We start from the raw sequence: 22,516 nt of genomic DNA, 5'->3' as shown, positions 1-22,516 counted from the left end.
AAGCAGGCCTGAAGCCTCCGGGTAAAAAACAACAATGCGTCCAACTGTCAGCCAATGGAAGCCACGCCCCTAATTAAATGCTAATTTAATTTAAATATAATCAAACAGATGAGGTATTCAAAAAAAAGATGCACTTCCTATTCAATTCATTTTTCAACACTGGTCGCTGCATGTTGGGGATATATTATTATACAGTCATTTAATCCACATCGATTTTCGGAAACAATTATTTATTACAAAATGTTTGACGAACATTGACACAAAAAAAGTAATGAACAGATTGTATTTAGATTTTTTTAATCATATAAGTATTTATCAAAACACAGCAGGAGACAAAAAAATCAATCAACTGTGATTGGCTCAAACAAATTAATGATGGGTGAATGCCCCTGCTCAAAGAGTTTTGCTAAAAATGATATTTTCTGTGCCACCAACAGGTCCATATTGGTTTGAAAACCATGCACCTGTTAGCTGAAGCTATCTAATTCATTCCAAAACTTTTTGTACCATTTAGTCATCGACTCCTCCAAATACGTAAAAAATAAAGCCCCACTTTACGACTAAATCACTGTTGTGATTTAAACAGCCCGTTTGTTTGAACAGTTTCTATGTGATGTCTGAAATGAAGGACGATAAAAAAAAAACAGATAAAAGGAAAGCAGTCTTTTTGAAATTGTCCAAAGAATATCTTCTACGTCTGTTCAGTGGTGATGCAGCCGTCACTTTGTTCCCATTAGTGATGTCCTCTGTAGTTCACTCTATAATCCTCATTTACCAGCACAGCAGAGAGGTGCACAACACGCTTTGTTTGAGTACATGCAGGCTTTATTATCCCCTGTCTCCAGGAGCCAATGCAACTGCAGCTAAACTCCTCAGTCGGTTCATTGTGGTGCTGTGCTAATATTATCTGCCCGGCTGGAGATTAGCTCTAATCAGGCACCTGCTCATCTCCTTGGAGCGGGTACACACCTTTAGTCCTGTTAGAGGACTTTGACAAGCCATATGAGGTACAGGGGAGACATCAGGTGCCACACTTAAATGTATGTGAGCAGGTGCACACCTGATACCAACAGGACCTTAGACCCCACCCCTTCTATCACCTGGCATGCACACATAGTTAGATACACAACAAATGAAAAACTAACATGCTACTGCACCCTCCGCTCTGCTATAGTGTCATAGCTCCAGTATTACTCAGCAGCTTTGATTTCAACCAGATCAGCACTGGCACTGGCAGGAAATCACCCTCCTTGTTTCAGTGTGCGTTTCTGTGTGTATGAGAGTGTGTGTGTGTGTGTGAGTGTGTGTGAGTGTGTGTGAGTGTGTGTGTGTGTGTGTGTGTGTGAGAGAGAGAGATAGATAGTGTGTGTGTGTGTCTATTCAGTAGGAACCAATTTTCACCAAATGAGGACACGCTAGGCTGGGTGGCCTGGAAAAATGCCTGGCAAAGCTCCCATCTCGCACCATTGGCCGAGGCACAATCATGAAGACATAATCTAATCTGCCGACGCTCCTCTTTCTCTCCTCTCCCTCGCTTCTCCCTTTGTCCGTCTTCCTCCCGTCCCGTTGTGCCTCATGAACCAACATACAAACAAGAAAAAGACAGAGCTGATGAAACTTGAGAGAAAAGAACTTGTGGAATACATTTCTGCAGACCTATTTCTCCGATGTGCTGGGTCTCTTCCCCCCTCTGATGTCTGAAGTCTAGTTGTGTTGAAGTTGCAACAGCTTCACGCTCAGCAGGCAACCACTGTCTTTACAAGTCCTTTTCATTTTCTATTCAGCTTCAAAACCACTTTTTATTTTTGTTTTTTTACAGCAAGCAAAAACCCCACAGAGCTGAAATGACTATAATAACTGTCTTGTAAGTGTTTTGTCATAAGGGTTTTCTTTTCTTCTTTCTCTCCATTTCCTTCACTCCCCCTTAAATCACAGTGCTTTATAATAAATCAACAAAACAGAAGAATAAATGAATGCATAACAGGCATCTTAAAACAAGTGCAAATACTACAAGCAAATAAAAAACAAACAAAACATAACAGAAAACATTATAGAAATAAACAGTTGTGTGCTAACTACAAATAAATATGTGTAAGATTTGTTAACAAAACAATGCATAAGAAACTTTATGCATTGTTTTGTTTTGTTTACAAAAATGTAAAAGACAAGAGTCAAACAAAAGCTACTTGTTAAAGCAATGTTGAATAAATGTTTACAGTTGAGATTTGAATAAGAGCTTAGCTTCTGATTTTCTGATTTTGTGTGATAGTTGCATTTTTATTAACTTTCTGCAGTAATGTGAGATTCTGACACTCACACAATGACTGAAGAAAAGGAGAAAAAGATACAAAACTAAACATTAAAATAAACTGAAACCAAGGAGATCATGTTTACACGTTCGGTAACATGCAGTCAGTAATCTTCAATGATCATCATTCATCCTTGATATTCTATAACCATATGTATCATACAGAGAGGATAAAGTGGGATAACTAAGTTTATATAAATACCTAGAGCAGTATGAATGTAGGAATTTATGTTCACTATTATATAAGATAGATAAGGCACAAGAGACATATCTCATGTTAAATAAGTGTAATGATAATACTGAGATATAGTTATAATAGTAATGTGGTATAATATAGTACAATATGATACAATAGAAATAATGTATTAAAATATACAATAGATAACAGAATGCATTCCACAACCACATACATACATATATGAGGATATATTCAAATATACAAACAGTTGTGCAAAGAGCAGAGTGCTTAGTGCAGAGGTTGGAGGATAATCAGACCGGCTCAGTGTCTGTTCCGATGTGTTCTAAATTCTGATAGAAAGACCTCCTGTATCTTTCTTTGAGCAGTGGGGGTGAATCACTCTGTTGCTCTTCAGTTTGTGTAGCACGTTATGAAGGGGGTGGTAGACATTGTGCACGATTGTAAGCATACTAGTCTCGACTACCAGCAAAAGCTGCAGGCACACCACAGACCCAGCTTTCTTTATCGGTTTCTTCAGCCTGAGTCTCCAGCACTCAGCAGCAAAGAAGCTGGTGCTCGCAACAACACACTGATGGAACATGTTGAGCATTTTGCTGCAGACATTAAAGTTGCATTTGAAGAAAAGAAAATTCCCATCAGTTCACTGAACAAGAGCAGACTAAGCATTTGCCTTGTGCACACACATACTGTGCTGCACAGTGCAGTCAGTTCTTGACAAATAAAAATCATTTGTTAATCATTTGTTGGTGGTCCCTGTCAAAGCTGCAGCTTCCTGTCTGAGCACCCTGTGGTGAATGAGAAAGACAGCAAGCCTGAGTCTGGCTTCCTCTGGCCCGACCCACAGCCCGAGGACAGAAGACGAATCACTTCTGCCTCTGCGATGCCGGCTTTTATCAGAGAGATGAAAAGGAGCCACAACTGAAGCTCAAAAAATACGAGCTGCAGCGGGACGGGAGATGTCCCCTCTAAGTTGGTTTATTGCTGCAGACCGAGAGCTCAAATCTTAAGTCAGAGAGAGAGAGAGAGAGAGAGAGAGATGGAGATGGAGATGGAGACATTACAGAGAAGTATCATCTCACCAGAGTCTCATGAGAGAGGTGGACCACACAAAAATGAAATGTGAAAGAGGAAGCAGCCCAGCAGCTAGCCTGATTTATTGATAGACTGTTTTGGCATCCAGAGACTTCCTCTAAGACCGGATGCCAGTTAAGCCAGGAAACACTTTTTGTTGTGTAAGATCTCACACACACACAGGAACTAAATAAGGAGGTGCTGAGGCTAAAAATAAAATAAGAGGTCTGTTTGGAGATGGTTATATAGTGTCAGAGAGCCTGTATCTGTTGAATCAGGATCAGGTCTGTTTAGGTATGTGCTTTTATTATGGCTAATTATCACTGTAGCCTGGCTTTCAGCAGGAAACAATATGAGAAAAAGAGTTATGTCTTACTGTTATGAAGCATATTGTTACTTCCTGGAGTCTTATCAGTTTAAGTAAGGGACAGGTAAGTCTTATTACGACCTTGACTTTTTTCTAAATCAGAAAATGAACATGTGACATTGAGAGCTGAATATAGGGACCTTCAAACCCGTATATTTGTAATCACTTATTGTCTTCTGAATTATTTAGTCATCTTGATTGTTCCGACAAACTTATTTAATGTTTTTAAATATATAACTGACCTTGAAACCTTGACACACTTCAGGAAGGAATGTATGAAAGCTGAACAATGTGACCTTGTGTGGGGGAGAAAAAACACACAGATGTAAACATTTAAGTACATTCATACAACACACAGAGAGAGAGCGAGAGAGAGAGAGAGAGAGAGAGAGAGAGAGAGAGAGAGAGAAGAGAGAGAGAGAGAGAGAGATTACATGCATTCAAACCCACGGGGAAATTCTGATCATTCTTAGACTGGATCCTTCTTTCACTTAGTTTCAGGTCTGAATGACTAACAATTGCAAACAAGTTTTGGTATTGCTCCAGAAGTTTGCTTCAGCCGGCTGCTAAAAGAAACAGACTGTAATGCCTGCAGCGTAATCCTTATGTGCACATTAAGCAGATCGTTGTTTTGACCACTTACATCACTCTGTGATTGTTTTTCTACATTAGTTAAAACTTCTTCAAATGGTTTGATGCATGGTTCTACTGCATTAAAAAAACGCATATAATCGCTCTTATCAAAGCCATAAGCTTGTCTACTACTACCTGGATTGATGTTTTTTTAAATGGTTATACATAAGAGACATACTATTTGTGCAACACACAGTAACAGAAATATTAAAGGGCCAACAATAGAAATGCAATTCTTGTTCTACACGATAAAATTACTATTTTTTGTGAATAGATTCAGGTGGCTATGAAGAGAACTTTTTAATGCTACATTTAGGTTCGAGAGAAGCATCTAGCCCTTAAAAATTGTACATCATTTCAGTAGAACACAGGAATCGCATTCCCACCACTACCTCTACCTATCATATTGTGACTCGTGTTGTATCGCATCGAATTGAATCACATCACATCACATCGTATTGTATTCGATCCTATCGCACTGTATCACATCTTTGGCAGGGTATCTTATTGTATTATATCGTATTGTATCGTATCGTTCAACCTCAACCACTTTGTATTTTCATTATTAACTGTTACATAAATATTATGTCGCAGCCATAATGCCATTTGAAACAACGATCCATCCAGGTAGTGGTGGACGAGCAACTCCCATGCTATCCAAGTTAAACATACAGTGTGTTTTCTTCAATGGGCTCTGGTAGCTATGAACTGAGCAATGCAGCATCTATTTCTGTTAAAAAATATGTATTTATTCTTCAACTGAGAGGTCTGTCTCTGTTGGGGATCCTTCCTGTAAAGATATAAGACAACTTGAAAACAAACCCCTCAGCTTTTAGTGGTCAAATTGAAGCAGATTACCTTGATGAAGCAGATTTTTATACAGGGATTAGATTACAACCATTACAGTCTGTTATGAGGTGTGTGGCTGAAGAAATCTAAAACTTGATGTGCTGATCATCAGTCAATGATACTAAAGGCAATAAATAGGGCCCAGGTTTAAAAATACTGGAGTTCTCCTTTAACATGTAATTGGATGAAAGGTTGCTGTTGAAGGCTTCTTATGAGTTCACTGAGTACACGGACTGATCTGGGACTTCTGCACACTGCCGCCTGACACGAGTACCAGCTGGATCAGCCTGCTCACTGATATCAGTGTCTCAAGAGTTGTAACATATTTTATTAGCACTAGTTGAATGTCAACACCTATTCAATCAATCAATCAGTCATTACTTGTATAGTGCCGATTCATGACAAGAACATGGGATGATATGCAGGAAGGATTTCTTCTTTGTATTCCACACTTCCTTGCCGCTGAGGCGGAGGCCGTGCATGAATGAGGATGGTGATGGTTGTGGGGATGACACAGTCCGATGGTAGTGGCTGGGCGTCAGGTGATGGTTGTGGGGATGACACAGTCCGATGGTAGTGGCTGGGCGTCAGGTGATGGTTGTGGGGATGACACAGTCCGATGGTAGTGGCTGGGCGTCAGGTGATGGTTGTGGGGATGACACAGTCCGATGGTAGTGGCTGGGCGTCAGGTGATGGTTGTGGGGATGACACAGTCCGATGGTAGTGGCTGGGCGTCAGGTGATGGTTGTGGGGATGACACAGTCCGATGGTAGTGGCTGGGCGTCAGGTGATGGTTGTGGGGATGACACAGTCCGATGGTAGTGGCTGGGCGTCAGGTGATGGTTGTGGGGATGACACAGTCCGATGGTAGTGGCTGGGCGTCAGGTGATGGTTGTGGGGATGACACAGTCCGATGGTAGTGGCTGGGCGTCAGGTGATGGTTGTGGGGATGACACAGTCCGATGGTAGTGGCTGGGCGTCAGGTGATGGTTGTGGGGATGACACAGTCCGATGGTAGTGGCTGGGCGTCAGGTGATGGTTGTGGGGATGACACAGTCCGATGGTAGTGGCTGGGCGTCAGGTGATGGTTGTGGGGATGACACAGTCCGATGGTAGTGGCTGGGCGTCAGGGATTTCGGGTGGTATTAGTGCCAGTTCACCTCGCTGTAGGCTGGGGGAGCTCCGTCTACTCAAGAGCCTGGCTTCTGCTGCCGGGACAAGACCTACTGGTCTTATTAAATCATCATAACATGATCATGTCTGAAAACATTGAATATACATTTTTTTATTTATTACAAAGACCTATTAAACGTATATGCAGCTGGTCTTAAGCACCTGAAGCTTTGGAAGAACTTGATGGTGTCTGTAAAAGTGAATAGTCTAAATCTGTTTTACTGCCAGGTTAACAAGTAACAAAAACATTGGTTCTAAGTGTGAACAACACTTTTGGGCAAGCACATTCAGAGTAACACAAAATAACATCTAAAATGTTACTATAATAGCAGGGAATAGACCGTAACAAATTCATAAAGGATAAGTAAAAAGCCGGTCGTTTTGAAATGGAGGTTAAGTGTGAAGTCTGACTGGAGTGGCCGCTGGCTCGCGGCCTTGTGATGGAGATTACTGCAGATTTAGATCACGGCCTGCAGAGTGGATGGAGCCAGGTACAGTATGTAAAGAGCAGTCAGCTGACAGACAAACCTGCTGTTATGTGTTTGTGTGTGTTTTTAGCCTGTCGTCTCCATGGCAACTCAGGAGAAGATAATGAAGCCTTTTGAGTGTGCAGCACCTACATGTGGTCAGCATACGTCAGAGGCTTTTTCGATTGATGGATATTTTTGATTGTCTATTATTTGCATGTCATGTACTTTGAAAAAGGCCCAACCCTCGTAGGTTTGTAAGACACCAAAAGAACAGTTCCAGCAGTGGTTTCATGTTTCATTATATTTCATTTGATTAATTACTGGCATTTCAATTCAAATCCTGATCTCAACAAAACAGCATTTTCTGCTAAGCTTTGAAATGAAAATCTACTACAAAAATGTTCCCAGAAGCCCAGCTCTTCAGTCATTCAGTCATTATTTAAGATTTTACTTTTGGGCTTTTTATGCCTTAGTTCCAGAGACAGGACAGTGGACGGAGTCAGAATTCGGGGAGAGAGGGAAGGGAACGACCCAAACCCGGGCCGTCTGCAAGGAGGACCACAGCCTCCACATTTGCGGCATGCACACTAACCACTACACAACCGGCGGCCCGTCATTCAGTCATTTTAATAATGTACATTTTTTCTGTTTCGATATGGAAAATGACACATGTAAAGACAATATGTTTCTAATTTTTGTTTTTACCAGACGTTGAAAGATCATTTTCCTCTTTGCATAAGAAACTTTTTTTGCTCCTCATCTCCTGAACATCACCAATGAGCTGCTATACTGGTAGAAACCATGTGTGACGTTTGTGCTATTCTGTCTGGTTTGTGAGTGCATTAAAACAATTATTGACACATAATTATAAAATAAATCAAATGCATTAAAATGTAACAGAATATAGTTAACAAAAACTCCTCCAATTAGCTCTGAATAGAGGAAACAAACCTGTAACAATTGTGCATTAATTTAGGGCTCACTAGTTTATTTTCTGTTCTGTGACACGTGGTTCAAAATGTTCAAAATGTTAGAATAATTCTTCCATGCCAGGAAAAAGACAAACAAGTATTCTGTGTCATGTTGTAAAAAGCCCCGTGTTGCATTAAGATGGTTTCAATGTTATATAAAAATAATTTGAATAAATGCAGCAAATAAATTATTCTTGTTACAACATGGAACTTATCATCATAGCGCGTCGTATTTATGCTGCACTTATACTGTAGCTATGTGTCAGGTTTGTTATTCATGCTGGTCTTGTATTTGAACACACTTAAAGAATTAATGATTGTAGGTTGATGCACATATTTTTTAGGTGATGATTGAATCAGCTAGAGTGAGACATCTTGCTCTGTTGAGAGGTGAACATACACCGTCCTGATCAGCAGGATGTTTGGATCATAGATATATTTATATGTCAGTATTATAATAATGGTAGTGATCACCAGAAGGCGTACATGCAAACAGCATGCCAGAGACGAACTTGTCCTGTTATAACACATTATATTTGTTGTTTTAACGTGACATCTTTGTATGACAGTAAAGCTTTTCCTTCATGACATGATACTGATCCTTGTTTTCCTTTTTTTCAATTCACTTCCATCAAATTCACTCTGAATGTTACTTAACGATGTGACTGCCTCAGTTACTGATCAGAGAACTTTCCATTTTCTTCCTTTAAAGGGTTGAGATGTCTCCTTTGAGAATAAAAACTCAGTGAGTGTCTGACAGCTGAAACCCCTCAAATCTCTGACGGCAGAGGTGCCATTCATGTTGGATTACATGGTGCAACAAAGTGCAAGGGCCCGGATCTATGTTTGCAGACCACTGAAGCGTTGCCAAACAGACATGTCTTGCAGTGGACGCTCTGAGACAATCAATCACAGGCCCCCGAGCTCCTGCGAGGCTGCCACCTGGCCCACTTAGAGGACACACAGAAAGTACAGTACATGACGCTGCAGACATGGCCTAAACAAACTGCAGCTGGCTCTCCAAGAATCCCAATTAAAAGCTCTGCTGAATAAGTTATGAGGTAGCTGGTTCACTAAACTGGCATAACTGCAGAGTTAGCGAAGAGCGGAGACACGTGATCAGTAATTACAGAGCAATAAGGAAGATAAACCAGTTACTGTTCACCGTGCTTGTAAACTGCTGCAGGCTTAAAGGGGACTGAGGACTCTGAGATGTTACAGAATCTGAGCTGTGGGATGTAAAGATGTCCGATACATTTAAACCTTGGCTGACGCTTACAAAGTTTGTCTTCTCTACCACACTATTCAGCGAGTAAACAGTCAACAGCAGGGGTTTGTTTTCTCTGTAAACACATGGCTGCTGAACAAAGAGCAGGTCTGCAGACTCAAAACAAGTGGCTGCTTTTCAGTGACCAGGAACCCTTTCAAAATAAAGTGCAAAATGACAATACAAATTTAAATTCACATTTATATTTATATTTGTCTCTTATTAACAGTATTCATAACATTTTAGGGATTTAACAAAACAACATACCAGAGTTGATCACAAACTGTTCTTCATAAACTGACCACAGTGGCTAAAGCATCTTTTAGTTTTGAAGAGAAGTCTTTCATGGGGAATCTCCTTTTTGGAGCCGGACTGATATCAAACAGTTAAACCAGTAATGTTATGAGATTTTGGACTATGACATTTCTAGTATCGGTTTTATGGTTTCCAGTATGAGCTGATATTAATCTTTTTTTTAAAGAACATATGAAGCGATAAAAAGTGCATGGAGTGATTAAGAATGATTGTCATCATTGGACTCTTTAGTTTACAATCCTCTCACGCTGTCTACGTCACAAACAGCAGAGCATGGCGGCTGAGCAGATTTTGGTTCTGCTCCAAAAATGATCCACAATTCATGAAAATGTTAGATAATCACTAGTAAACTCAGTGGTTTAGAACGCAGCCTTATGAGTACCTTTGCAAAGTCATATTGGTTCATAAAAGATGCACAAATAGAAACACATGTCAAAGGTCTGTCTTCATTCTGTTTTCACAACTGGCCCCAAACGACATGCATTTAGCTTTTTACTGACGTTATTAGCTCTTTAATGCTGCCTGTGAAATATATGGGCAGGAGAAGCCCGCATCATCATCTATTAACTACTAAGTAGAAGAAGAAAACAGTAGTGTATCCATTAGTACTGTTAATGTTGTTTGTTGCTTTTCATTGTCTTCTGTTTTATGAATTACACTTTCCAGGAGAGTCAAAAAAAGTAACAAAGTAGTTCAATGACCTGAACGAGAGAATAGCTGGATGCTCATTCTTATTCTGCTCTGTGTCTTCTGCAGCTAAAGATCTCCTTCAACGAGTCCAGCCTGAAGAGTACGTACGAATATCCGTCAGAGACCAGTTGGGACAGCGGAGAGGAGGACGAGGGAGAGAGACAAGACGGGAAGGTGGCGGATGAACAGCCAAGCATGGTGGGACGCATACACATCCCTCGACCCAGTTTCGCCAACTCGCCAACACACCTGAATAACAGCAACGGTAAGATCATGAGACGCTAGATACAGTGAGGATCTACCTGCACTCTTATGTCCAGCTCGTACCATCATGGGCCATATTAAAAATGCATTTTTTATTGCCAAGTACCTTTACACATCCAAGTCATTGGACTGTGTGTGTGTGTGTTGAGTGTTTTGATGGAAAAACATTAGACAAAGGACAAAGCTATAAAACAGCAGTGCTCCTGCTGACAAAAAGTGCAATGGAGGAGTTGTGCAGGTATGTGCATGAGTATAATATTCAATAGCAGAGTGCAGTGTAATGAGAATTGAACAGACCAGGGAGGCAGTGATGCTACCTGCTTTCATTTTATTATATTATTTTTAATCTGTCCACATGTGGTAGTAAATGTTCTGTGTGTGAAAGTTGGGTGATGTTCATTATAAATGATCTCGAGCCTAAAGTGATGTACTGCTTCCTCTCGTCACAGCATACTAGAATCATTGTGTTTGAAACACTTATTTTGTAAATAGAGAGAAAGCAGCAAATCCCTTTGAATCATTTATGAGATTATATTAAAGAAGATGAAACCAGAAATGTGTTAAGATAAAGTGATTGTCAAAACAGTTAGTCATTGATTTTCTTTAAATCCATTTATCAATCAGCTGACTCATTATTGCAGCTTTTCTCTTAATGTATATTTGTACCTGAGTCAGAGGCACAGAGGCCTTTCTGAGTAGATTTTGTGATCATTTTTTGTTCTAGTCCTGTATTCTTTATACATATTCATAGATCCACCAACTCTATTTCATGATTCAAAAAAAGTTATTGTCTGTCACATAGAGACTGAATATTACCTTTGGTTTGAGACTCAATTAACATAAAAAACATTCACACCCATTAGACTCACATAGAATCATAAAATCAAACCAGAAGTTCCATAAAAAGATAAATAAACATTAAAAAGTATTGTTTATCTGGCCTCGTTTAAGAGTTTAAGTTGAGTCTTTTAGCTTCAGAGTTCAGCCATCGTTCTCACTTTTTGTAGGACAATCAATACAAATACATAAAGCTGCTGTTTTCTCTTCTTAAAGAGAGATTTACACACTGGCTACTCGGAAGAATTCATCTTTAAAAATGTTTTTTTTTTAATTCAGTGAATACAAACAACTACAAATGGGAATACAATAAGGTGTCATTAAATGAATGAGGAATCTCAAAAGTTGCAGAACAACATTAGGTATGATGACAGAGACCCCTACTGGGCAAATTGTGAACTAAAGTTAACAAAATGTGAGGAGAACTGTCTAGTTTTGACCTCAGCATAAACAGCTACTTTTTTTAAATAGCTCTGAGAAATCATTACCTGACATGTACCTTATTAATCTTCTTTCGCACAAATGGTGGTACTTAAATACTAACACTTGAATACACAAAATATCAAAATGCTAAAAAAAAAAAAAAAACAGGTTCAACAATAACAACAATACACAGAGAAAGAAATGTATTGTACATTTTAGTGATGTCTCTTTATTGTCTGCAGACCTTGCCAGCTACGTCCCCAAGCACTCGGTGGACTTTAACACGTGGCAGGAGCAGAAACATGAAGAGAGTGTTTACCAGGAAGAAAACACCGCTCAACAGACGGAGATAACAGAGGAGGTTATGGTGAGATACAACTCCTCCATTCATCAGACTTTAACCTGTTTACTGTTTCTACTGTGCAGAGCTAAGTACTATCATTTGACTTGATCCCAGTTTTTCATTTACTTGGGTTCTGAAAAAGGCCAGAGATCTACAGTAAGACAGGAACAGATGGTCCAAAGAATGTTTTACAGAAGTGTTTTCTTAATACAATCATCTCAGTAACTTTCCATATTTGATGGTTTGGTGACTTTATTTATGTTTTCAAATAACCTTTTTCTTTTAAGAACTGTTGACTGTCTATTCTAATTAATGTATTGATTGCTTTTAAGATTGTCAGCCTATCGTTGTGCAAAATGCATGAACATGAGTTTGGTCTACTTTTTTTCTCTATATATTGGGATGATGAAGTATTTTTTGAGGCATGGAGTAATTATGCCCACTTTTTCCTAGAGAAAAAGGCAAGTCTTGACTATAAGTTAGAAAAACTGAAGAAGGAAATCAAAAGTTCCTCGAGAAGCGGATAGCCTCAAACGTCGTGTTTTGTCCAAGCAACATTCAAACGCCCATATATATAAGGGCAATTCACAGTCCCTCACAACAGAGAAAACTGGAACATTTCAAATCTGAGATAAGCAATTAAAAAAACTAAAAGTAAAATAAGTAACCCCTCCCCCAGATGGGTGACACTCCCACAGCTAGGTGTCTGTTCTGTCCTCTGAATACACCTTTCCACCTTAAAGTATATAGGCATAGAGCGAGGAAGACCAATCAACCTCCTTTTCAGAGAGGGGGCGTGGTCAGACACAGTTCATTTACATATTTAAAGGTACAGACACAGAAACAGCCTGTTCTGAGCAGGGCTGAAATAAGAGGGGTTTATAGACATGATCAAATACAGGATCAGAGTGGATTTAGAACAAGACACTTCACCCACATGTTTTGGGGAGCATTGAGACTTATTTAAACTGGTTGTAAAGGAGTAAAATATGTGACCTTTAAATGTAAATGTGGTTCCAATTGAAGAAGACATCCTTTACAAATATTTGTACATTTAAATAGTAGAATGCTTTAATCTCAAGTATAAATGTGTGGGAGTGTAATACTAAAAAAAGATATCTATTATTACAAAAACATGGTATGATGAAAAATAACACAACTGCTGTAATGACATGAGCTTTCAGTGTGCTGATTATAGCTAAACATTTAAATTATGTCTTTTCTCCTCAGCTCACACCGGCAGACAGCTCCTCCCTGTCCGACTACAGCAGCGAGCCTGCGCTTTACTTCTGATTTACTTCTTATCAGTCGAACCAATCAGCTGTACAGTAGCATCTCACCTGTGGGACCAGACTGCAGACAGAGCCCGGCGAGGTCTATGACACCTTGGGCCTGAACTGCCTTCAGCTCTACACTCCAGCCGTCACTAAGCACACCATCCTGATCAGACAGGACATACAAAGTGGTTTTTTTCTTCTTTTTTTTTTCTGGCTGATTCCCTGCCACGGTACCACTGCACGCCACATTATCAACTGCATATCAGTACAGAGCAGCTTTTTGTCAGGTGGCCTGTGTTTGAATCCCACTTTGTTCCTGATCTGTTTCCAAAAACAGCTGGACTGTCTTTCCCCTGAAATCCTGGACAGTTGATCTGTCAGCCCCCCCTTCTCTTCCTCATCCTCACGCACCAAAATATCTGGCAGAAAAATTGAAGCGATTTATCAAAATCCATGGGAGACGACTGTTTTCCTCTCCACACTCTGGAAGAAGTGCGTCCACGTCTTCAAAATGTAAGTCACTCGTTGTAGGATGCTGACGTGTAAAGGAGGAGCAGAGGAACAGAAAGCCGACAGTGCCCACGTATGCTTAATGCCACGGTGACAGAGCTCAGTGTTATCATGGAGACGTCTCCAAAGACAGAGGATGTTGAGGAGGTATCCGCCTGTGTAGATCGCTGGCAGACTGAGACACAAAAACAAAAAGAAATGGTTAAAGGGTGCCACAATTGTAGTTTTTGTCTTTTGTTGTTTTTGTATCTGCATGTTTGTTTCTCTTACTGTAAAGCTTCTGTATGCCTTTTTAGTTTTTTGTATGTTTTCTGGCAAATGATGCTGTATTGAAGCTGCTGGACGTTTTTGTAGGAGAGTCTTGTTGGCAAGCAAACTTCAACAATCCCCCCTTTCCCCCCTTATCTGTGACAGGGGGGGCCGTAAATATGCAGCCCAGGGAAGATGACCTATCAATCAGCTGGAGCTCTGATTTTTGATTGAAAAGCTTGAAAAAAGTGACCTTGGCCAGAAATGTCTGTATGTCCGTATTGCTGTTGAAAAACAAAAACATCATACTGTAGAATGTTTCTGTATAATCTCTATCAAGATATCTGTGTCACGTCATGTTTATCACATCAGCTGTATGTAAGAAGTGGACGTAACAAGCATGGCATTACCCATTGGTTTATAAACTACAACTTTGAAGTCTTGAGTTTGACACTTGGGTTGTCCATGTAGTTTTTTCTTTAGGTCAGAAGTGACCACATTTGATCAAGAGACTGGAGCTTATACAGCATCTGCTCAAGGTGGACACTCGAGGAACTGCAGGGGGTTTTTTTGCACTTCAGTATCGGCTCACTGGCTGTTGCTGCTTGGCATTCACCTGTCGCTCCACATCACCACGTCCCTCCACATCACCACGTCCCTCATTTTCTATAATTATATACCTAAACATAATTAACAGGGTCAGTTTTATAAAGATTGTCATGGATGGAGAAATAAGCTTCAGTGGAAAAAACAATTTTTATACCATGCTGTAAACATGTTTTTATCTGTTGTAAAGTCGGGCATTTTGACATTGGGCTGTTTGCAGATAGGCTCAACCTTTAAACCAGCCTTGTGTGGCCATTCAAGGAACTGCATGAGTTTCCTTTTTCAGCCCCGTAGTTCGCTGCTTGATTGCTACGCCTCTATCCCTGCCACTAGATTGACATAGTAGCAACTTGTCAGTCTCAGGTGATAAATCAAAGGAGAAATAGAATTTGACTTCTATTTGAAACAAGTGGAGCTGCCCCCTGCTGGCCATTAGAGAACATTCAAGGCTTAGGTCCTCCCCATTAGCACCCTCTTCTGAACCGAAAAGGCTACATCCACTTCTTCTATACAGTTTATGGATTTATCAAAAGCTGTTAAACCTTTTATTTTCTGGCTTCTCGTGTATTTATTCCTGCTTACAGTTGAAGTTTGCATGTCTGAGACCTGCTCTTGTACATAAGACATTTTTGTAAAAACAGATGTGCTGGTGTGGAAAGGAACCAGACTGGTGCAAACAACCCTGACAGACTGTTTTTTTTTTCCAAGTTGTTTATTTTCCAGTCGGACCTCTTGTACTCTCACATTCCACAGAGAAAGAAGACCGTCCATTGAAGTATGAAGACAAACACAAAGTATGATCACTCATGATTTAGCGTGTTTTGTGAGAACGCAAGCAAAACTAGTGTGTGAAAGAAAATGTAATTTTTTTTTATTATTATTATTAAGATTATTTTATATACAAGAATGCATCAAGTTTCAAGATGATTTTTTTAACACTCATAATGCCAACGGATTAAAGTGTTGCTGTAACAGCCTCACATTCATATTTACACGCCCAGGATCGACCCCTTCGACCAGTATTGTTGTACAGTTTCCACCATTTTTCACACGATGTATGTTATTTCGTTCATTTTCTCCAATCAGATGAAACACTCGGTTGCTGTTAAGACTGTTCTGTCTTTGTCGGATGAATCTGTTTAGTTTTTGTCTGGAGTCTTTGATGTTAAACGTGTTTGCACTGTCATGCTTTTAGCTGTGTTTTGCACCTCATGACAAGGAACAGAGGAGACTGATGAAGTGTGCACTTAAAAGAAAGAAGTCTGGTTGAAGAGTTTTGATTCGAGACGGTAACCACTATTGACCCCTGCTTTTTTGTATAAAACCACTGATTGTATGTCAGATACAGGAGATGAGTAAGACTTTGAAGAAATGCCAGAAAAAACATTTTTTTTAATAATAAATGAATGAGTCACGTTCTCGAAAAGAACTCTTCAAACTTACATGATGAATGCACTGCCAATGAATGCCATGTCCAATTTTTTTACTGTTTTCCGCAGCCTTGCATCAAAAGTCTTAAGATTGTCGGCCTTTGACCACAAACTGTCGCTTAAATGTAGTTCTCCACACAGGTTTGTCTTTTTACCGAGGGAAGCCAAATCTGTTCTGGTGTTGTTTTTGGCCAGTTGACTTGATGTACAATATGTTCAAAAGGACCATACCAGTGATTCTCTATGTGTAAGCTCAAAAAGTACTAACAACTGAATTACTGCCAACCATTCTGCAAACCGTACCACTGTGGTGTACAAGTTTGAATGTGCTTTTCTAACCATTCCTGATCTCTGTTCAGCTCCATGTTATTTGTTATGGCATGAAAATCAAGCAGCAAACTTTGAATGAGACATCCCAGGAACACGAGGAAACGTTGAATTATAATGCTGTTCAGTTCAAAACATTTTTTTTCTTTAACAATTTGTTGAATTTCTCAAGTTATGTTTGATTACAGTTAATTGTTTTTACTTTTATTGGATAGGACAGCTGAAGAGAGAGGAAATGTTGAGAGGAAAGAGTAGGGGATGACATACAGCAAAAGACGGATACGAACCCACATCCGCTGCAATTAGGACTGTAGCCTGTGTACATGTGATGAGCTACATAACCACTAAGCTATCTGCGCTCCCCTCAAGCTATATGTTAACCACAAGCAGCAAAACAAGTAATGTAATGTTTACAAACTGGCATAACCTGGGTTTTATTTGCAAAGTTATCAAACTGAAAATACCACTCTGCAAGTCTTTGTATTCTGAACTTGGGGTCAAGTACTGAAAAAAGGGGTTCGCTGATAGGGGGATTTTGTAAGTGATACTGATTTTAGAGGAGAAGGATTCACCCATCACCAATACAGAGAGAAAATGTGTTGTAGTTGGATAAAATGTTATCTTTCTGAATGGACTGTGCCGCAATTTTGAAACAAATAAGAGAATGTACCGCAATTCTACTTTTTTAAGACGCCTAAAACTTTCATCTGAAATATTGAAAAATGTATACAGATACATATGTCAGAGCCCCATATCAGCCTGATACTGCCATTATCAATGGACCAGGTAGGCCCAACTGAAGTATGAACTGTAATCCACTTTTCCAATTGATCTGCACATAACTTAACATCCTATTGTAGGGTCAATTCAAAGCATTGTCACACCATTAGGAGATACAAATGGCTGCTTCCACATGGCTTTTAGCTAAGGCGCTCAAACTCTCCATACACACTGGTATGGTTCTTTAGGTTTAATCTGGACCTGCTGTGGAGCCGTGGTGGCTTTCAGCTTATTACAGTGGATCCATTTGCGGTAACAGATGCCTTCAATGACCAAAACACCAAAGAGGTCTTCTCTTTGTGGGGATCTGTAACTCTCTGTAAAACTGAATGACACCGTTTGCAACTCTTCTGATGGCCATTACCGGGACATAGGGACGTAGAAACAAACCACTTGACTTCTGAAGTGTACACATGGCCTCTTAATGCAGTGTGTTATTCCAATCTGTCGACTCCTGTTGCAAAGTGAGCAGTTTGTATTGGTCACGCTGTAGCAACTCTGTGCACAAAAGCTCCATCTTCTTCCCCCTTTACTTTCCCCTCGTCTGTAAATGTATACATCTCAGCAAATGTGCTTACTGTAAAGTTATTGTCAAAGATTCGGGTAAAGAAAAAAAAAAAAGTGATGTCATACTTGTACAAATGAAAGCTCAATAAATAGAAGACTTGAACAAATGTAAATACTGTGTATGTGTTGTTTCAATCCTGGAAGACATCTTTTAGCTTCTCTTTTAATGTGAACAAGTGAAATAAGAGTTTAAAAGCATGAGATAAGTGGCTTAGGTTGTGGTGGAAACAGAGTCATTGTAATGATAAGAAACACATTTATTACAGTAAGGAACTTAAAATAAATCAATCAAGTATATTACAAATGGTCCAGTGAGGAGATTAGACTTTGTTAATGGCAGATAAAGAGCGTTGTCGCGGTTACAATGAGAGTTCAGAGACCTTTCATCGACATCAATGCTATTTCCTCCGAGTCTCTGTGGCTTTACTGAGGTTTCCTGCCTCCCGCTTCAGGACACACAGAAGAGACTGAGAACTCTCCAGGATCTATCGATGGAAACAAAAACATATATCACATTTAAGAAAAACGTCATTTAAAGTAGAATCAAGACCTGCATGACGTGCAGTGACGTCTGTACTATCAAAGTCATTTAGAAGGAGCTCAGGCACTGCTGACTGTCTTGTTGTTTTTTAATAAGAGCAGCTCTGGAGAGTTTGTTTGCAGTGATTAGTGTGAGGGCTCGGGGAGTTCAGCATCAGTGAGTGGGGGTGCGGCTGTGGCAGATGAAACTGCTGCACAAGGACAACATGGAGAGGGGCCTCTCCAACTATACAGTACAAACCACAGAGGAATACTTGAGTACTAAAAGGCGACAGAAGCAGTCCCTTATCCTGTTAACAAAAACAAAGTGAAATATGACAAAAGCTGGGTGAGCATTGCAGAGTCATATGAGTACCATGACCCACTCAGTTGTCCCTCCATGATCACTGTACAAGTGGTTCCACAATATATCAGTAGCCACAGGTTAGCTTCCACACTCATATGATACACTTCTTCACACCACAGTTCTGAGAGTGAAGAGCCTACATGCCTATTTTCCTACACCCGTCTACTTAAACCAGCATGTAGCTGTGAGGCTGTTTTGTCGAATGTTTTATCGAATGTTTTATTTTGAGCTGCACAACAGGCACTGGTACTGCTGTACACAAATTTGACTGTGTCAGGCTTGTTAAGTGTGAGATGTTTTTTTCATGCTACTTATAATCTTTTATTGAATTAAAAAAATTAAGGGATTTAAATAGAATAGAATATTCTTTGACAAAATCCTGCACAACCCACATGTCAATTATCTTGATTATGGATTAATCAGCTAATTTTCTTCCTGATAGCATCAGAAAATAATCAATCAGAGGCCAAGATAATGTTCTCAAATATGTTTTATATTATTTGTCTTTCAACAATCAAAAAACAAAAAATATTCAATTACAAAAATGAAAAATGAAAGCATGAAATGATATGATGCTCCAAAGATGTGATTAGGTAGCATGTACTTTTTTTTAACCCTACTTCTCTGAGCACATAAAGGTGTGTCTAATAGTGAAATTCATGAGGTCTTAATAGTTCACACTGAAAATATATTTTTTGTTTTAAAGAGGTTTTTGAGCCTTTTATAAAGATTGTAACATCCTTGTTTGCTACTTGCCTCAACATATACTCTAGGATTTTATTATGTTTTAAACAAGAGATGCAACATTACTTAAAGCTGGCAAAAACTGAATTAATCACCAAACACTTAACTGAATTATTAGTTGGAGTATTTTCCAGAAAAAAAGTCAAAATTCTCTGATCCAGCTTCTTGAGCGTGAATCTTTTCTTGTGTCTTCCCTCCTCTACAGCAGTGAGCTTGATCTCTTTTGGTTTTGGACAAATAAAAAGTGTAGGAATATAATTAGCAGAGAGAACATTATTGGTTTTTTACCCTGTTCTGACATTTAGAAAGTAATCAACAGAATGATTTCACATTAGTTTCCTGCAGCCCTTCCAGGATTATTAAAACTCCTGTTTCATATTTTCTGAAATGATATCTTCAGAAATACTTTTATCACCTTTTTCTGGATTGTCTGGGATTCAACTGATTTTATGGACATGTTTATGACACCATATTTAAGTCACATTTCTTTGGCACTAGAAGGTTAAATGAACCTGAAACTAATTCCTCTGTGAGAATCAAAAGAAAAACATCCTGATGCATTAGGTGGACTTCAATCACCACTGAATGTCCCATAATTTACACATCTAAACAGTTGATAAATAACATTTTAGAAAAGCTACCCACCTTGGTGTATGCAGCCTCGGTCTCTGCTATGGTGCGGTCAAAAGTAGCGCGTGCGGCGAGTCTCTGTGACAGGCTCTCCTCGACTCGGCTCAGCTTCTCTGAGAGGACTCGGATGTCGTGCTGCAGCCGCTCCTTCTCCTCTTCCTCCTGCTTGATCTGACTGTTCAACTCGTCCCGCTTGGAGGACAAGTCCTCAATACCTGCAGGAGACAAAATCATTGTTAACACCTGACATTAGGTAAAATATTAAAACTAATGAATGGTAATGAATGTGTCTGTAACAGAAAGATGACCAAATACAATTAATAAACATGCTCTTGTTTTAGCTTCAAGTATGAGGATTTGTTTATTGCCTTTTTCTGTTTTGATATTTCTGTTTTTTTTCTCCTCAATATCTTTATTACATGTTTCTGATATACAGGTAGAAAAAATGAATCAAACTGTTTCAAAAGGAAAATCTGTGTGACTGGTACCAGAAACAAAGGGAGAGATCAAATCTCAAGCAGACATCATCAGAGTTTAGTACTTCTCAATGTGCAGTATGGCATCAGAAGCACTCAGATAAATACACAGACCAGCAATACAAACAATACACAGAAAACTGACCTGTAACAGGATGTTTCTGTTTTTAAGTTGTCAGTGAAAAAGCCATGTGAATTCTGATTGATTTGGTTAATAGTTGCATTTATCCTCTAGTAATCTTATTTCATGTGCACTAAGGAAGCTAAACTCATATTGCTAACAATATGTGTGTTTATTTTAAAGTTTTATTCTAACCACACAAGAAGGACAACTCAAGTGTTACAGGGATAAGAAACCTGCTCTTGTTATTACAAAACCATGATACAGTAGTGGTCTGCAGGGAACTGAAGGCTGATTTGCAGCTGATAGATTGAGCATAATCTGTACAGGTTAATCAGATTGAACTGTGGCAGCATGAGGTGGAAAAACTAGAGCAGTACAAACACTATCAACCTCTTTTTACAAAAACACCAGAAAGTGAGTTCATGTGGAGCAAAGGTAACCATACATACAAAATACAATAACAAATGTAAAATGCAAAATGTAAACATATTCTCTATTTAAGTGAATCTCAAATCTACCTGCGGTTTACCGACAGTATCAAACTATTTTAATGATTGTACATCCTGGTAAAAAACTTACACTTAACAAGTTCATTGTTGTAGGTCTGAAGAGCAGCAGCTTGTTGGGTCATTGTAGCTAACGCCACCGCTCGATTTACTAACCTTACAGGTTGAGTTCAAAATAAATTCACTTCCGGAGCTTAGTCGGTAAAAAGCTCCCGGTGGTCGAATAGATACTTGTTTGTCTCAAAAAGCTACGCGCACCTTGACTTGGACGTGAAACCAAACGCCATAAAAACAGTTTTAATCGGATAATTCATACATGGCGGGTTTCCCAGACAACAGAGTAAAATGTACTAACGAGTTCTACCGGCGGTGCTGACCTATCGGCTGTCCGGGATGATTCTTCTTCTTCTTCTTCTTCTGCAGAAACAAAATGTCTCATGTGTAACTAGCAGCGCTTGCGCCCCCTTGTGGCCGTTGCTGTAGAATAAACAGCTATACATAAAAATGTCCTGCTGGTGTAAATAAAAAGGATAAAGAGCGTTATTTAGTTGTGCGAACAGGGATTTTTCGGTTAAACAACAAATGTATTATGTGTTGTACAACTGTTGGTTTTTATTTCTTAGTGACAATATGTAACTTAGTGGCAATTTTCTCATGAATGTTGACCATGATGGTCTCGATATCATTGATGATGATGATGATGATAATGATGATGAAAGACGATGGTTTTTGTTTGATAACGATGACTTATAAGATGGTTTCTATACTGATTAGAGCTCTCAAGAAAATGTTGTGCTTTGCCTCTGGTCACTTCCTGTCAGCACCTGTGAGTCCAATCAGACTCAAAGCTGATCGTTTCCTCTTACTGACATTGTTCTCTTCTTACTTGTGTTGTTCTTACTCTCTGATGTACGTCGCTTTGGATAAAAGCGTCTGCTAAGTGAATTGTAGAATTGTAGAATGAATGTTAGTTCTAAGTATTGATGTGAGGAAGACTAAGCAAAGGAGGACACCTGCTGGTGCAACAACCGCATAACAGTCAGATCTAAACAAAGCAGTTAATATTGCAAAGGGTTGCTTTTACAAATAAGATTAACTTCTGTACTTCAGGCCTATCTTTATAAAATATTTGTATTAGATTTGAATGAGCTGGACTTGAATTACTCAGGAATCTGATTCCATTAAACTTGCTTTGTGCCAGGATAGTTGATGACTGCAAATCAG

The 22,516-nt window shown here is 39.3% G+C and overlaps 2 protein-coding genes across 2 annotated transcripts in view; one reads left to right on the top strand and one right to left on the bottom strand.

Moving 5' to 3' along the window:
* The window catches only part of tprn (taperin), a 33,231-nt gene extending 15,192 nt beyond the window's left edge, over positions 1–18,039 (top strand). The window contains exons 2-4 of the mRNA XM_020636026.3: positions 10,380–10,578; positions 12,080–12,204; positions 13,411–18,039. Of these exons, the coding sequence (XP_020491682.1) occupies positions 10,380–10,578; positions 12,080–12,204; positions 13,411–13,473 (387 nt within the window). The 3' untranslated portion in view covers positions 13,474–18,039. The remainder of the gene's footprint in view (positions 1–10,379; positions 10,579–12,079; positions 12,205–13,410) is intronic.
* ssna1 (Sjogren syndrome nuclear autoantigen 1) lies at positions 15,672–21,694 on the bottom strand. Its single transcript, XM_020636027.3, has 3 exons — positions 21,366–21,694; positions 20,202–20,401; positions 15,672–18,411 (listed from the first exon to the last, which is right to left on the bottom strand). The coding sequence occupies exons 1-3, from the start codon at positions 21,415–21,417 to the stop codon at positions 18,325–18,327; spliced, it is 339 nt and encodes a 112-aa protein (XP_020491683.1). The 5' UTR covers positions 21,418–21,694; the 3' UTR covers positions 15,672–18,324.
* Between the last annotated feature and the right edge of the window lie 822 nt (positions 21,695–22,516).

The sequence above is a fragment of the Labrus bergylta genome, chromosome 17 (genome assembly GCF_963930695.1).
Source record: "Labrus bergylta chromosome 17, fLabBer1.1, whole genome shotgun sequence".
Taxonomy (NCBI): domain Eukaryota; kingdom Metazoa; phylum Chordata; class Actinopteri; order Labriformes; family Labridae; genus Labrus; species Labrus bergylta.
This window is presented reverse-complemented; position numbering and strand designations above follow the sequence as displayed.

What these genes read in the sequence shown, in the direction of transcription:
- ssna1 (XM_020636027.3), bottom strand. Translation starts at nt 21,417, where the DNA reads ATGACCCAACAAGCTGCTGCTCTTCAGACCTACAACAATGAACTTGTT. An exon ending in CAACAATGAACTTGTTAAGT is followed by an intron (nt 20,402 to 21,365) that starts GTAAGTTTTTTA and finishes TGTCTCCTGCAG; the next exon opens with GTATTGAGGACTTGTCCTCC. An exon ending in CCGAGGCTGCATACACCAAG is followed by an intron (nt 18,412 to 20,201) that starts GTGGGTAGCTTT and finishes TTCCATCGATAG; the next exon opens with ATCCTGGAGAGTTCTCAGTC.